General features: G+C 37.8%; 1 protein-coding gene across 1 annotated transcript in view; it reads left to right on the forward strand.

The window, feature by feature from the left end:
- The first annotated feature begins 686 nt into the window (after window positions 1-686).
- Window positions 687-13,612, forward strand: part of NUF2 (NUF2 component of NDC80 kinetochore complex) — a 30,191-nt gene continuing 17,265 nt past the window's right edge. The window contains exons 1-7 of the mRNA XM_032422291.1: window positions 687-790; window positions 4,278-4,417; window positions 5,607-5,681; window positions 6,704-6,780; window positions 7,482-7,543; window positions 12,022-12,119; window positions 13,302-13,375. Of these exons, the coding sequence (XP_032278182.1) occupies window positions 4,295-4,417; window positions 5,607-5,681; window positions 6,704-6,780; window positions 7,482-7,543; window positions 12,022-12,119; window positions 13,302-13,375 (509 nt within the window). The 5' untranslated portion in view covers window positions 687-790; window positions 4,278-4,294. The remainder of the gene's footprint in view (window positions 791-4,277; window positions 4,418-5,606; window positions 5,682-6,703; window positions 6,781-7,481; window positions 7,544-12,021; window positions 12,120-13,301; window positions 13,376-13,612) is intronic.

Below are 13,612 nucleotides of genomic sequence, written 5' to 3' on the forward strand. Positions count from 1 at the left end.
TGCCTGCCTGTAAAAGTGAAAGGCTCTGGCCGGATGAACCGTTGGGTTCCTTTCACCTCTCGGAGTCGTGTTTACCAACGCAGAATCAGGGGATTTGTGTCTGGATACTGGTTGTGCTACTTGTGAACACTGTGAGCGTCCTTGGCCAGCTGCATGGTCTCTCTGACTTAGATCCCTCATTTGACGACAGTATCTACTCGCCCCCTCTTCCTTCCCCTTTTAATGAAGCCTAAAACAGAAGCCGTGCGCTCATACTCGATGTCAAAATATCGGTATTAGTATCATCACTCTGGGACTCGAGGACTTACGCTGCCCCACGGAGAGCCCCACACCCTCTCTCCCTTCTCACTTTGAACTTAGCTCAAGTCTCTAGAAACTGCCCATTCGCTTTTGCTCTCAACCTCGGGCCCGGCGAGCCCTCCACGATGTGGAGGAACCCTGCAGCAACCCCGTTTCCGGAACTCCCAGCCCTTTCGGCAAACCGCCGCGTTCCCACTTCCTGTGGAATCCAGGTCCGACTAGACGCCAACGCCGCAAAAAACAGTTCCGCCTAGAGCCCGGCGCCTTCTCTCGCCGCACAAGCCCCACCCGCCTCGAGTCTGTTGAGCCTTACCGGCACCCGGCGCCGCGGCCGCGCAGGAAGTGGGCTGGGTGGAGGGGGCGGGACTTCCAGTAGGAGGCGGCAAGTTTGAAAAGACACAACGGTTGACGGCTGATGTCTGTTGACTTCAAACTTCGCTTGCCCCAGTTCCGGAGCTCTTCGCCCTCCTGCGGGCGGCTGGCTGGCGCGGTAAGTGAACGCGACCAAACACGGGAGGACGGGAGCCTGAGTGCGCCGTCCCTCCGGAGGCGCGGGCAGGAGCCTGGACGCCGGGCCTGGCAGTGTTTTCGTTGCGCGTAGCGCTGGGGTGGAGGCTGGAGAAGCCAGCCCCCGGGAGATAGGGTTCTTTTAACTTGGTGTTGGTCCCAGAAACAACCTGAGCTTAGTTCCTGCGAAATGATGAGTGTTTGTTGCCACGTAGACTGTGTGAGAAGAAACTTGGGCTGAAGCTGGCCAGTTGAAGCTTGGATTTATATTTTTTAACCCATTTATTTAGAAGGCAATAGGTTTGAGACGCTCGTCAACTTTCTACAGATCTCCGTTGCTCACACATCGCTTAGCCAGAGCAAAAATATACTTAATCTAAGAATCAAAGGAAAAGAGCGGTGAATATATGGCACTATGCATGCATAGCATGTTCATTTTCCCTGAATGAGTTCAGGAAACTTTTTACTTAATTTATTGAGGTTGTTTTTGTTTAGTCTTTGCCTCCTGGAATTTTGCTTTCATGAACTAGTTTTAGTAAAACGAAGTGTGTACGATTTAACAGATATTCTCTCAACATCTACTCTGTTCAGCTTCTCAGTGTTGGAAATATAAAGAAATCAGAGGGATAATTAGCAGTTAATACCTGCTATTTGCTAGACGGTCTGAGGGTCACTCTACATGTTATTAGGTTGTTTATATGCTTTATCCCACTAGAGACCTCACACTGTTCAGTTGGAAGGCCTTTCTCCCCACCTCCCAAAGATGAATTGGAATTGAAATTGTACTATCAAAGAAAGATAGAAATTGGATATGGGAGATGATTCCAAAAAGAAGCATTGGGAGTTTGGGAAACATCTTGGAGGAGACTAACTTGAAACAGAAAATTCATTGATTTATTAAATATTGGAGTGTTTTAGAAACCAACAGAAAAAATTGAATTTGATGTGGTGGGTAGGGTAATTGAAGTATTTTTGTAAAGATATTTCATGATGCATTCGGTGTTTATAAGGATTAATCTGATAGAGTGTGCAAGACACATTAGAGAAGGATGTGCGATAATGATTATGAAGGTATTTTACACCTACTCTTTCTCTCTTATAATCTTTTTTTTTTTTTTTAAGATTTATTTATTTATTTGGGAGAGAGAGAGTGAGCACGAATGGGAGGGGAAGAGGGAGAGGGAATCCCATGCAGACTCCATGCTGAGCGCAGAGCCTGACCTGGGGCTTCATCTCACAACCTGAGATCATCACTGGAGCCCAAACCAGGAGTCCGTTGCTTAACCAGCTGCACCCTTACTGTCATAATCTTTGATCCAGATGTAGCTTGTTTTGGAAAAGTGACTTTTTCTACAATCTTTTGGCCAAGTATTTCTATCAGTGGTTTTTAAATCTATGACTTAGATGAAAATGTGGAATGTGTATTTATGCTGAAAAGTTCATTTAATATGTGAGGCATCAGGATCTGGAGTCAGAAAGATGCTGACTATGGAATGAAAGTATAAAATTATAAAATTCAGTAATGGGAAGTGCAAATCCTTGCTTAAGGTTCAAATAATTATGTTAAGAAAAACATGGAGAAGTCCTGGCTTGATATCAATGGGTCACATTGAAGAAGTTCTGTGAGTTTTAGTTGATTGTGTGAGTGTGTGTGTGAGAGAGAGAAACAGAGACAGAGTCAGTAAGTGCTACAGTTGTAGACTAGATTAGCGTGGCCAATGTCTACTATATTAATATTCTGCCCTAGGCAAACCGTACCAGGAGTATTGTGTTCACTTTGAGCATTACATTTTAAGAAGACATGGACAAAATTGTTTTAGAGGAAATTGAGTAGGCTGGTAAAGTTTCTAAAATAATGTCATATAAGCAGTGGTTCTACTTAAATTATACTTAACCTTAGAGAAGAGATGGCTAAGCAGAGATGTGATAACTTTCTTCACATTTTCAAAAGTGGTGTCATGTAAACAGAAATTAATACTTTCTTTGTAGTTGCGTTGACCAATGGGTAAAGATTACAATAAACAGATTTCTACACAGTGTGAGGAAGAGTTATTTAATTATTAAAGCCATACTGAAGTGGAAAAAAGTTGCCTTGAGAGTTAGTGAACTTTGTGATGTTTGCACGTGTTCACGCAGAAGTGCCAAGTTGTTTGTCGGTCATCTTTCAGAATGGCTTTCTACATTTATCAGAGGTTAGGAAAGTTGCCGAAGCTTCTTTTAACTATAATATTCTAAGAAATATTAGGCACCTAAAGAAATGGATTTCCAGAATTGTGGGTCATTTCAGTTTGTTTGCAACGTTGAGTATATTCACATTGGGGCTCTTGAATTATGCTGCTTCCTCACAGAACAGGTGATCTGTATGTAATAAATCCGATATTGTCAACTGAGACGCAGAGGCGGTGGCTGCAATGGCTGGTGCTCCTGCTGTTACTACTGCTATCCTGCCGGGCACGGCTAGAAATAAGAAGAAAATGCAAAGGTGTCAGCTTACGGGGGCTCAGAATGTAGTGTCAGAGTTCTAGAAACCTCACAATACACTGTGGCAGGTATTATAACAGTTAAAGGCAAGGCTCTAGGACAGGATTTCTTAACCTCAGCGTTATTGACTTTTGGACTGAATAATTCTTTGCTACAGTGGAGGTGGGGGGGCTATCCTGTGCATTGTAGGTTGTTTAGCAGCATGAGCCTCGAACCACTAGATTCCAGTAGCACCCCCATTCCAGTCCTGACAGCCAAAGATGTCGCCACACATACCCAGATATCCCCCCGCAGGAGGGGTGCAAAATTGTGACAACGACTGCTGTAGGGGGACACAGGTGGGAGTATCTCACATCTGAGGACATTAGGGGAAAGTGGTGGTGGTTGTTGTTTTAAGTTATCTATCTGGTGATTGGAATTCCTACCAATTACAGCATTCTATTTTTACTGTATTTTTTCCCCTCTCTCTTCCTACGTGCATCTTAAATCTTATTGCCCATCTCACTATGTGTACATCAAATAGGATGTTAGATCAGAGTACAGTTTTATTATCCTTATGTTGATACTGTTTATATATAGCTTCTGCTGATAGTGTTGCCTATATATCTTGCCTTGAGGATTAATTCTCAAGACCAATCTTGTTAAACCTTAAGTCCCCCAAATTTAACAAAGAAAAAACAGGGATTTTCACGTATATTCGAGCAAAGTCCTCTTTCCCATATGAAAGAGAAGAGCATTAGGAAATTAGAGAAAGAAAACCATTTCAGAATAAAAGATATTTCAGAATACATACATGTATATACACATTTATAATCTAGGATATACATGTGTATGTAATTTGTGTTATCTTACTAGGATGTTTGATGATAGTTAATACTACTATGAATAGTTCAACGTTAGCTTGTTAATTTTGCTTATATTTATCAGCTTCCAGATAAAGAGAACAGCTAGTTGTCCATGTTTCTGATCTTTGCTTTTTCTTCCTTCAGACTAGGAGATTCCCAAGATGGAAACTTTGTCTTTCCCCAGATATAATGTGGCTGAGATTGTGATTCATATTCGCAACAAAATCTTAACAGGAGCTGATGGTAAAAACCTCTCCAAGAATGATCTTTATCCAAATCCAAAGGTACAATGTGATTGTGTTTCCATGTGGATGATGGTATTTAAAAAGAAATGAAACTACTTGGCCTATAGTATTTGCAAAAGGGCATGTACCCTACTACTTGATGTGGGCCAGTCATTTTAATCCAGAAGCAATCTCTCACCAAGTGTAATTTTAAAATAATGTTAAGTTTATATGTGAGGTGACATCTACATTTCCATTAGGAATTCAGTTCCTTAATATGGTTGTTTCCTTAAAAAAAAAGAACACTTCTAAATCATAGACTTATTAAAGTATATTAAATTTTTTTTATTATTGTAGTGGTGGTCTGAGTGTATCATTTATTGGTAGGGCTTGAAGGAACCTATTCCAAGTGGTTTCCAACCATAAAAAGTGCTTAGAAACAATTCTCTTTGGAAACTTACAGATTAATTTTCTTGCATTATGCCCCAAGGGGGGGATTGACTTGTTTTGACAGGCTTTGTTCTTATTTCTTTAGTTATTAAATGCAAAAATGAACTATTTATGTGTCATAGAAAATCCCAAAGTCTCCTTCCATTTTTCCTGCATTGGTCTTGAAGTAATAACATAATAAAACCTGGTTTAATGATGTAGAACTCAAACTTCTTGATCTCAGTCCCTTTGTAATTCTTTAAAATGGAAGGAATAATCTCAGAATAAATTAACTTGTATATGGGTCAGAACAGGTTCTACAGGCCAGTATTTGGCAGCTGCTGAATTAAAAGATAAAACTTTTGAAAATTCCATGCTACCCAATAAATTTATACCCCCAGGATAATAGTGTTCACTTAAACTTTAACCTCTCAGGAAACCTTAACATCTAAAGTGTGAAATAAGTTTGCCCATGGTCTTTAAAAAAAAAAAAAAATACACCCTCAGTGTGCTGTTATGTTTGCCCCACGCCTGCAATCTATTTTGAAAGACTAACCCATCTTCCCTAATGTGGATGGATTGCTTGGATTGGATTCTGTATATAAGTTTAAACAACTGATCTTATTGACCACTTATTATATCTGAGCAAACTGATAAGTATATATGTGTTTTAAGATTTGGAAAAATTAAGAAATATTTCAAGAGAAATAGAGTAACTTTGTTACTCTTCTCTTTGCATCCATTGTCTACAATATCAGATGATGGTGATTCAGCTGTCGAGTCATGCATCAGAGTATTAAAAGTTGTTTTTCTGTTGTAGCCTGAAGTCTTGCACATGATCTATATGAGAGCCTTACAAATAGTATATGGAATTCGACTGGAGCATTTTTACATGGTGGGTTTAAGATGAGGCAAAATTACTTTCTTTTGCTGCATTTCCCTTGTTCATATTGCATACTGGTTTCAGGACAGGAAGTTCTTGACTTTATTTTTAACAAAATCAAAGGCTTATATAAAATTAATGTCACTGGCAAAAGAATCTTAGGTATAATAGTGGCTTATATTGATAGCTTTAGTAAGACAACAGTAGTAAAAGACTTAAATGACAGAAATTATTGGTGCTGTGTAGTTATTCACAGATTTACAGGTTTGTCTTCAGAGGCTAATGAGCAACAGCACAGTCTTCGCACATACTCTCTCTTCTGAGAAAAGACTCCCAAATTAGAGTATGTGATGTACACTAAGATTGAAAACAATTGAAATAAGGCATCTGAGCTTTTAGCAAATTAGGTATTGCTAGTAGGAGAAGTCATTTTTCTTAATTTTGTTGTTGCTGTTAAATCCTCCGGGCATGATCTGAAGTTTTACTAAAAATGTACTATCTTTAGAATCTCACCAATATGATTACATATTGTTTAAAAATCAAAGGCTTTGCCACATATTTGCTATGAAACCTTGCTAAGGCTTACTTTCTTTGTGTATAAAATAGGGATAGCACACGGTTTTAGGGTAGTTATGAAAATTAAAGAAGAATACATGTAAAATGCTGAGCATAGCTCCTGATTTAATAAATGCTGACTTGACCTCTTCATTCATTCATTTAAAAAATCTTTACTGAGGACCTGCTGTGAACCTAGCATTATTAGTAACAACTCTGGTTTTGTGCTAGGATCGTTATTGTTTACTAAGTTTTAAACATTTAATGATAATAAGGTTATTTTGATCTTAATTTATGATTAACAGGGGGCACGAGGTTGGCTCAATGGAGTGTATGACTCTTGATCTAGGGGTCATGAATTCAAGCCCCGCATTGGGTATGGAGCCTACTTAAAAAAAAAAAGTTATTTTGAGGTTGAAGACTTTTCTCATTTTGTCTAATCAATGTGTAACTTAGATTTTGTGATATATTACATTTAGATGCCAGTGAACTTAGAAGTCATGTATCCACATATCATGGAAGGCTTCTTACCGGTCAGCAATTTATTTATCCATCTGTGAGTAAAGTGGTTTTATTTTCTGAGACTACATACATTTATTTTCTCATTACATTAAGCTTTCTTTTTTTTTTTTTTTTTTGAGATTTTATTATTTGTGTGTGAGAGAGAGAGAGAGCATGAGAGGGGAGAGGTCAGAGGGAGAAGCAGACCCCCGCCAATCAGGGAGCCGGATGCGGGACTCGATCCTGGGATTCCAGGATCATGGCCTGAGCCAAAGGCAGCTGCTTAACCAACTGAGCCACCCAGGCGCCTGCATTAAGCTTTCTTAATGACAGGATTTTCTTGGAGAATTTCTATCATCTCCCTCTCCACTCCATCAGTACATTGAAAATTGTAGACTTCTTCAAATAGAACAAACTGCTTCCCTCTGTGGCACTATCAATTCTGCTTTCAGTGGGGTTTTAAGATGTTGTGAATCTAAAATTGTTTGGAGGTTTTGAGTTTTTAAAGAGTCCTAGTACCTCCAAAAGTGTGTGTTGTTTATTAGAATTTATAACTTTACCTTGGTATTGCTTGAATACTTGTGTAGTGTACAGAAAACATAGATTTCTGTGCTACAGGATTATGCGTGGTAGTTGACTTCTGACTTGGTCTTTGGACATTGAGAAACATATCCAGAAATCTCTTGGAAAATAAAATGTTTATAGTGTATGGTTTATATATAACTTAAAATATTCTTTCTCCACTTCATCTTTAAGGGATTCATTTCTGCCCATCTGTCGGGTGAATGACTTTGAGATTGCTGATATTCTATATCCAAGTAAGTGAGAATTTAAAACAATTTTTAATGTCTGACTTTAATATTTTACTTCTCTGTCAATAAATGTAAAAATAAAAACTACAGATAATTGGTTTTAGAAAGTTTATCCCATTTTTAAGGATGAATTTTTTTATATCCTTTTACTGGAATTGTTTTCCTTTGTAGGTCCATAGGAAAGCTGTTTTTCTGATCCATTTTTCTTAACTCCTTACATTTAAAAGATATCCTGTAAATTTGAAAACACGGATATGAGTAATATGCAAGCTGTGATACTGCATAGTGGATTCATCACACTAATTTTCTCAAATGTAGCAATTACTTTTTACTATGAAGAAAATATCTTTTAGCACTGATAAGAATAGTCTTGATATTATATTAACATGTCAATTTCTCTTAACTTTATTTAAATGTCCCTTAATTCATTTGACTCTGATATTTATACATCAAATTATTTTATGTTGCAAGAGATTCAATGTGCTATTTAAAAATGTTTTTTTCCTCTTTCTGTTCTACCTTTTTGTTTTGTTATTGGTCTATAATTTACACAAAATAAAAATTCACCAATTTTAAATGTATAACTAGAATTTTAACAAAGGTACATAGTTGTATAACCACCACCATGATCATGTATGGAAATTTCGGTAGCCCTACAAAAGTTGCCTCGGGTCCCCTTGAAGTTGATTACTTCTGGCCGACCCCTCTTCCCTGGCAACCACTGATTTGCTTTCTGTCACTGTAGTTTCTTGACTTGTCTGATATTTGATATAAATGAAATAATAGTCTGTATTCTTTTGTGTCTGGTGTCTTTAATTTAGCAGAATGCTTTTGAGATTCATCCATGTTAGTTACATTTATTAGTTCTTTGTTTCTTTTTATTTTGGAATAGTATTCTATTGTAAATATAAACTGCAATTTATTTACCCAGCTGATAGACATTTGGATGTTTACAGTTTTTGGCCATTATGAGCAAGGCTGCTCTGAACGTAGGTTACAAGTCTTCGTAAGGTCATGTGTTTTCATTTCTCTGGGTAAACACCTAGCAGTAGAAATGCTGGTTCATGTGTTAAGTACACACTTAACGTTTTAAGAAACTGCCGAACTGTTTTCTAACGTGGCGGCATCATAACCATCAACAGCATCTGTAGTTTCAATTGCTTCATTTCCTCCCCTGGACTTGATATTGGAAATTTTTAATCTTAGCCCTTCTAGTGGCTATATAGCTGTATCTCATGGTTTTAATTTTCATTTCCCTAAGGACTAATAGCAGCATATTTTCATATGCTTATTTGCTGTCCATATATCTTCTTTGGTGGAGTGTCTTTTTGAATAATTTTTTTACGTAATCTCTGCACCCAATGTGGGGCTCAAACCCAATCCCGAGATTAAGAGTCACATGCTCCACCAACTGAGGCAGCCAGGCACCCCTGTCTTTTTTTTTTTTTAATCGTTTGTCTTATTATTGAATTGTAAATCTTCTTCAGATATTATAAAAACACATAGTTTATCAGATATGTATTATGCAAATATTTTCTCCCAATCCATTACTTGACTTTTTAGTATTATAACAGTGTCTTTTGAAGAGCAAAATATATTTCCATTTTGAAGATTCTAATTTATCAATTTTTTTTCATAAAAATGATTCATAAAACCATTTTTTTGTGTGTACTATTAAGAAATCTTGGTTTCAGAGATGCTAAGATTTTACTCGTATATTTTAAGCATATTATAGTTTTATTTATTATTTATTTATTTATGAGAGAAAGAGAGAGAGAGCCAGAGTGCGCGTGTGAAGGGGGAAAGGGAGGGAGGGAGGGAGAATCTCCTCCTCGGGGTGCTATGGGTTAGATCTCAGAGCCCTGAGATCATGACCTGAGCCAAAATCAAGTGTCGAACGCTTAACTGACTGAGCCACCCAGGCACTCCAAGCATATTATGGTTCTAGCTTTTGTTATTTAATGCTTGAATTTTTATACATGATGTAAGGTCAGGGTCAAAGTTCAGGTTTTTTCTTTTTTGCATATAGTTATCAAATTATTTCAGCACCACTTATTGAAAAGATTCTTCTTTTTTTTTAAAGATTTATTTATTAGACAGAGAGAGACAGCGAGAGAGGGAACACAAGCAGGGGGAGTGGGAGAGGGAGAAGCAGGCTTCCCGCTGAGCAGGGAGCCCAACGCAGGGCTCTATCCCAGACCCTGGGATCATGACCTGAGCCGAAGGCAGACGCTTAACGACTGAGCCACCCAGGTGCCCCAGAAAAGATTATTCTTTTCCCATTGAATTACCTTGGCGCTTTTTGTCAAAAATCAATTGACCAACCACCACACACCTATTAGAATAGCACAAATCCAGAACACTGGTAATATCAAATGCTGGTGGTTTATTGCCAACGCCCCTGAGTGAGCTTTGGTGTTTCCCCTTTTCAGGGAATTTATCCACTTCATTTAAGCTGGAAAATTTATTAACATAAAGTTGTTCATAATTTTCCTGTATCATTTTTAACAGTCTTTGGGGTCAGTAGTGATGTCCCCTCTCTCATTTTGACATTTGTCATTTGTTTTTTCACTCTTGTCGTTTTCCTGGACCAGTCTGGCCAGAGGCTTATCAATTTTGTTTATCTTTTCAAAGAACCAGCTTTTGGTTTCATTGATTTTTCTGTATTTTATTTATGTTTTTGTTCTATTGGTTTCTGTACTTATTGTTATTCCTTCTTTTTTTCCATGCGTAGTTTGGATTTGCTGTTTTTTTCCCCTATTTTTTTTTTTAAGGTAGAAGGTGAGGACGTTAATTTGAGACCTTTCTTCTTTCCTAATATACCTGTTTAGTGCTATAAATTTCCCTTTCGTCCTGCTTTAGCTGCATACCACAAACTGATGACAGATGTGTCTTCCGCGTGTGTGCGTGCATATGCACACCTGCCTTTGGATTATAAATCTAAGCTTGTCTTCAGCAGAGTCGTCCTATGGTCTTCTGCTGCTGGGGTTGAGGCCACATCCCTCCTGGGATACCTTCTGCTTTTGGCAGTTGTTCCCGGGTTATCATTGGCTAAAGATCACTTTTTAATTCCAAATTTTGGGAGTTCTTGGACCACATATACAGTTTAATTCAAACTAAAAATCCTTATGGCAGTAGGTTCAAGCTTTGGAATTCTCGAGATCCTTTGCTCCCCAGAGACAAGGCTAGGAGACACTAGGAGCTTTGTCATTTCCCTCACTGGCATGAGAGATTTTTCTTGCCCCAATCTACCTCTTCACTAAGGATGCAGCCTTCCTAGAGTCCCCCGTCTGCTAGGGTGCTCAGCGCCAAGCCCCTAAGGCATCAGCAACGATTCCTACATGAAAGTTAATAATCCAAACCACTTGCTTACTTAGCCTGGACTTATTTTCTTTTGGTTCTCCCCCGGTCTAGTTGCTTGTAAGACTTTCTCCTTATCACAAGTTTTTAGCAGTTTTATTATAATGTGCTTTTGGGGGATTTTCTTTCCGTTTGTTGTTGTGTTCCTCTCCCCCCGCCCACCCCCACTAAGACTCACTCATCTCCTTGGCTATGTCTATAGTGTCCATCAAATTTAGAAAATATTTAGATATTTTATACAAGTTTTTTCTGCCAGGCTCTTTTGTGGGACTCCAATTAACACATTTGTTATGCTACCTTGATGTTGTCCCTCAGCACATAGGTGTTCTATCCATTTTTTCTCTCTGGCCTTTTAGATAGCTTTTATTGTTGTGTCTTCATTGTCCCTAATGCATTCATCTGTCAGGTCGATCTGCTATTAATCCCACCTAGTGTATTTATTTTTGCAGATATTTTATTTTTTAAGTACAAAAGTTTGATTTGGGTCTTTTTAAAAAATCTTCCCCTTCTCTTTTAATGCTGATACATTGCTCTGTCTTCCTGAACAAACAGAATATATTTATAGAATATATTTATAGAGGCTGTCAGGAAGATAGAGTTTAGTTGGGAGAGGCCAAGACCTCTAGAACTCATAAATTCTAGTTGCTTTGACCTCTCCAAACTCGAAACTCGATCTTTGTGACTTAGCAAAACCCGCGAGTTGTTTGTGTTCTCCCTCCTTGCAGTACAGCCTGAAAACGCCCAAGTACTGGGCTGGTGCATTAATAGGGTTCACCTCGTTTGTTTCTCTTAGGGATGGCTGTCCTGTATTCCCTGTTGTCTGGTGTCTAAAATTGGTTGCCTTGTATATTTTATCTGGTTTTCTAGTTTAAAATGGGAGAGTAAATCTGTTCCTTATTATTCTCTCTTGACCAAAAATGATTTACCTTTTTTTTTTTAAGTTATTAATGCAAAGATAATTCTGATCTTTATATTAGAGCACATTTTTTGCACTTTGGTTCATTATAGCATGCATGCAGTTTTATTCTATGTGCTATGAGCAGAGTATATTGTGGGAGAGAATGAATTTTTATTTTTACATTTGTTTGAAAGATTTACTTAAGGAGTCTTGCTTTCTATTTTAGAGGCAAAACGGACAAGTCGATTTTTAAGTGGCATTATCAACTTCATTCACTTCAGAGAAGCATGCCGTGAGACATATATGGAATTTCTTTGGCAATATGTAAGATTTATACATATTTTTGAGTCACGTAGCAGATCAGTAATATCACTTACAAAGTGCTGATCTGTTTTGAATTAGTTGTCACAGATACCTAATTGTCAGATGGCTGTTAGAATCAAATTTATTTTAATATTTATGTAAGTTGCAGATTTTCGTTACTGGAAAGCATGTATCAGAATGAGATTTTCTTTGCTATTGGATAACATTAGGGAAAGGCTGGGTTTTTTGTTCTAATCTTACAGCTGAGGCTCCTTTTCCTATATTAGGAAATGTAAGGGAAGAGAAATAGTGACGAATTCACATTTTTTTCCTTTGGAGTTTAATAGATAGTGCAGTGTTCTTTATTTAATTGAGATATTTGAGGTTTATGTTTGCTTTCTAAAAAATGGCCTAAAATGATGTTTTATCATGCTTGCCCAACAGTGCATTATAAGATCCAGTCCAAGTAAATCACTTTAACAGATGGAAACTCATTTCATCAACAATTTAGAGAATTTGGAAAGATTATGGGTCATTCATGTGATTTGTTTCCATCTGTCCTCAGTTTTGGGTTATCATATTCTTAGAAAAGTGCCAGAGTAACACCAGATAATTAGAACTTCAGCTCCAGCGACACTGAGCTGTATAGATAGAAGCTTCCTTGCACAAATCATGTCAAGCTTATACTTCCCAAACATCACACACTCTCCAAAACTTCGCGTAGATTTGCTAATATACACACAGAAACATACAATTTTGCTTGGCTGATTTCTCCTCATTTTTTAAGACATAGCTCAGACATTTTTACAAAGCGCCCTGTGATGCTCCTCCCCGCCATTACCCAGGTTGGGCTGGATGTCGTTATATTTAGTCCTGTAGCAAGTTGTTTGTAGACTTACATGCATGTATCTGACCCTTCAAGGAGAATGAGCTACTTAAATCCCAACTATAACTACTTCTTCTTGGGTATTATTCTTGGCACTTAGCACAGTGCCTGACTATGGTAAGAACTCAGCATTTATGCGTGAATAAGTAAATTCCTAATTCACTCATCATGAATGCCTGTTCTCTCTTAAAAATGTCTTATTTCTGATAGTGAAAGCTGAGGAGTAAGCATTTTGCAGTGTGTACCGGTAGATGTTTTTTTTTTAAACACATCACTGTTTGTGTTGAAAAGCACTAATATGAAAATTGCTTTAATAGAAATCATCTCTGGACAAAATGCACCAGTTAAATACTGCTCACCAGGAAGCGTTAATGAAATTGGAGAGACTTGAGTAAGTAGGAGATTTACAAATAAAATAAATGTAATTTCAAGAGGCAGAATGAATCATGAGTAGTATTTGACAACCCTGCAGTCTACCTCAAGTCTCCTTCACCTTCCTCACTAAATAGCAGACTATTTAAGTTTACCTGTTCCAAAAAAAAGAAAAACTCGTTCTCCTCCTTTCTAACTCTTAGTACATAATATATTCTTTTACTTTATTCTTGTTGTTAGTGAATTAGCCTGAGAT

The sequence above is a fragment of the Phoca vitulina genome, unplaced genomic scaffold (assembly GCF_004348235.1).
Source record: "Phoca vitulina isolate PV1807 unplaced genomic scaffold, GSC_HSeal_1.0 scaffold26, whole genome shotgun sequence".
Taxonomy (NCBI): domain Eukaryota; kingdom Metazoa; phylum Chordata; class Mammalia; order Carnivora; family Phocidae; genus Phoca; species Phoca vitulina.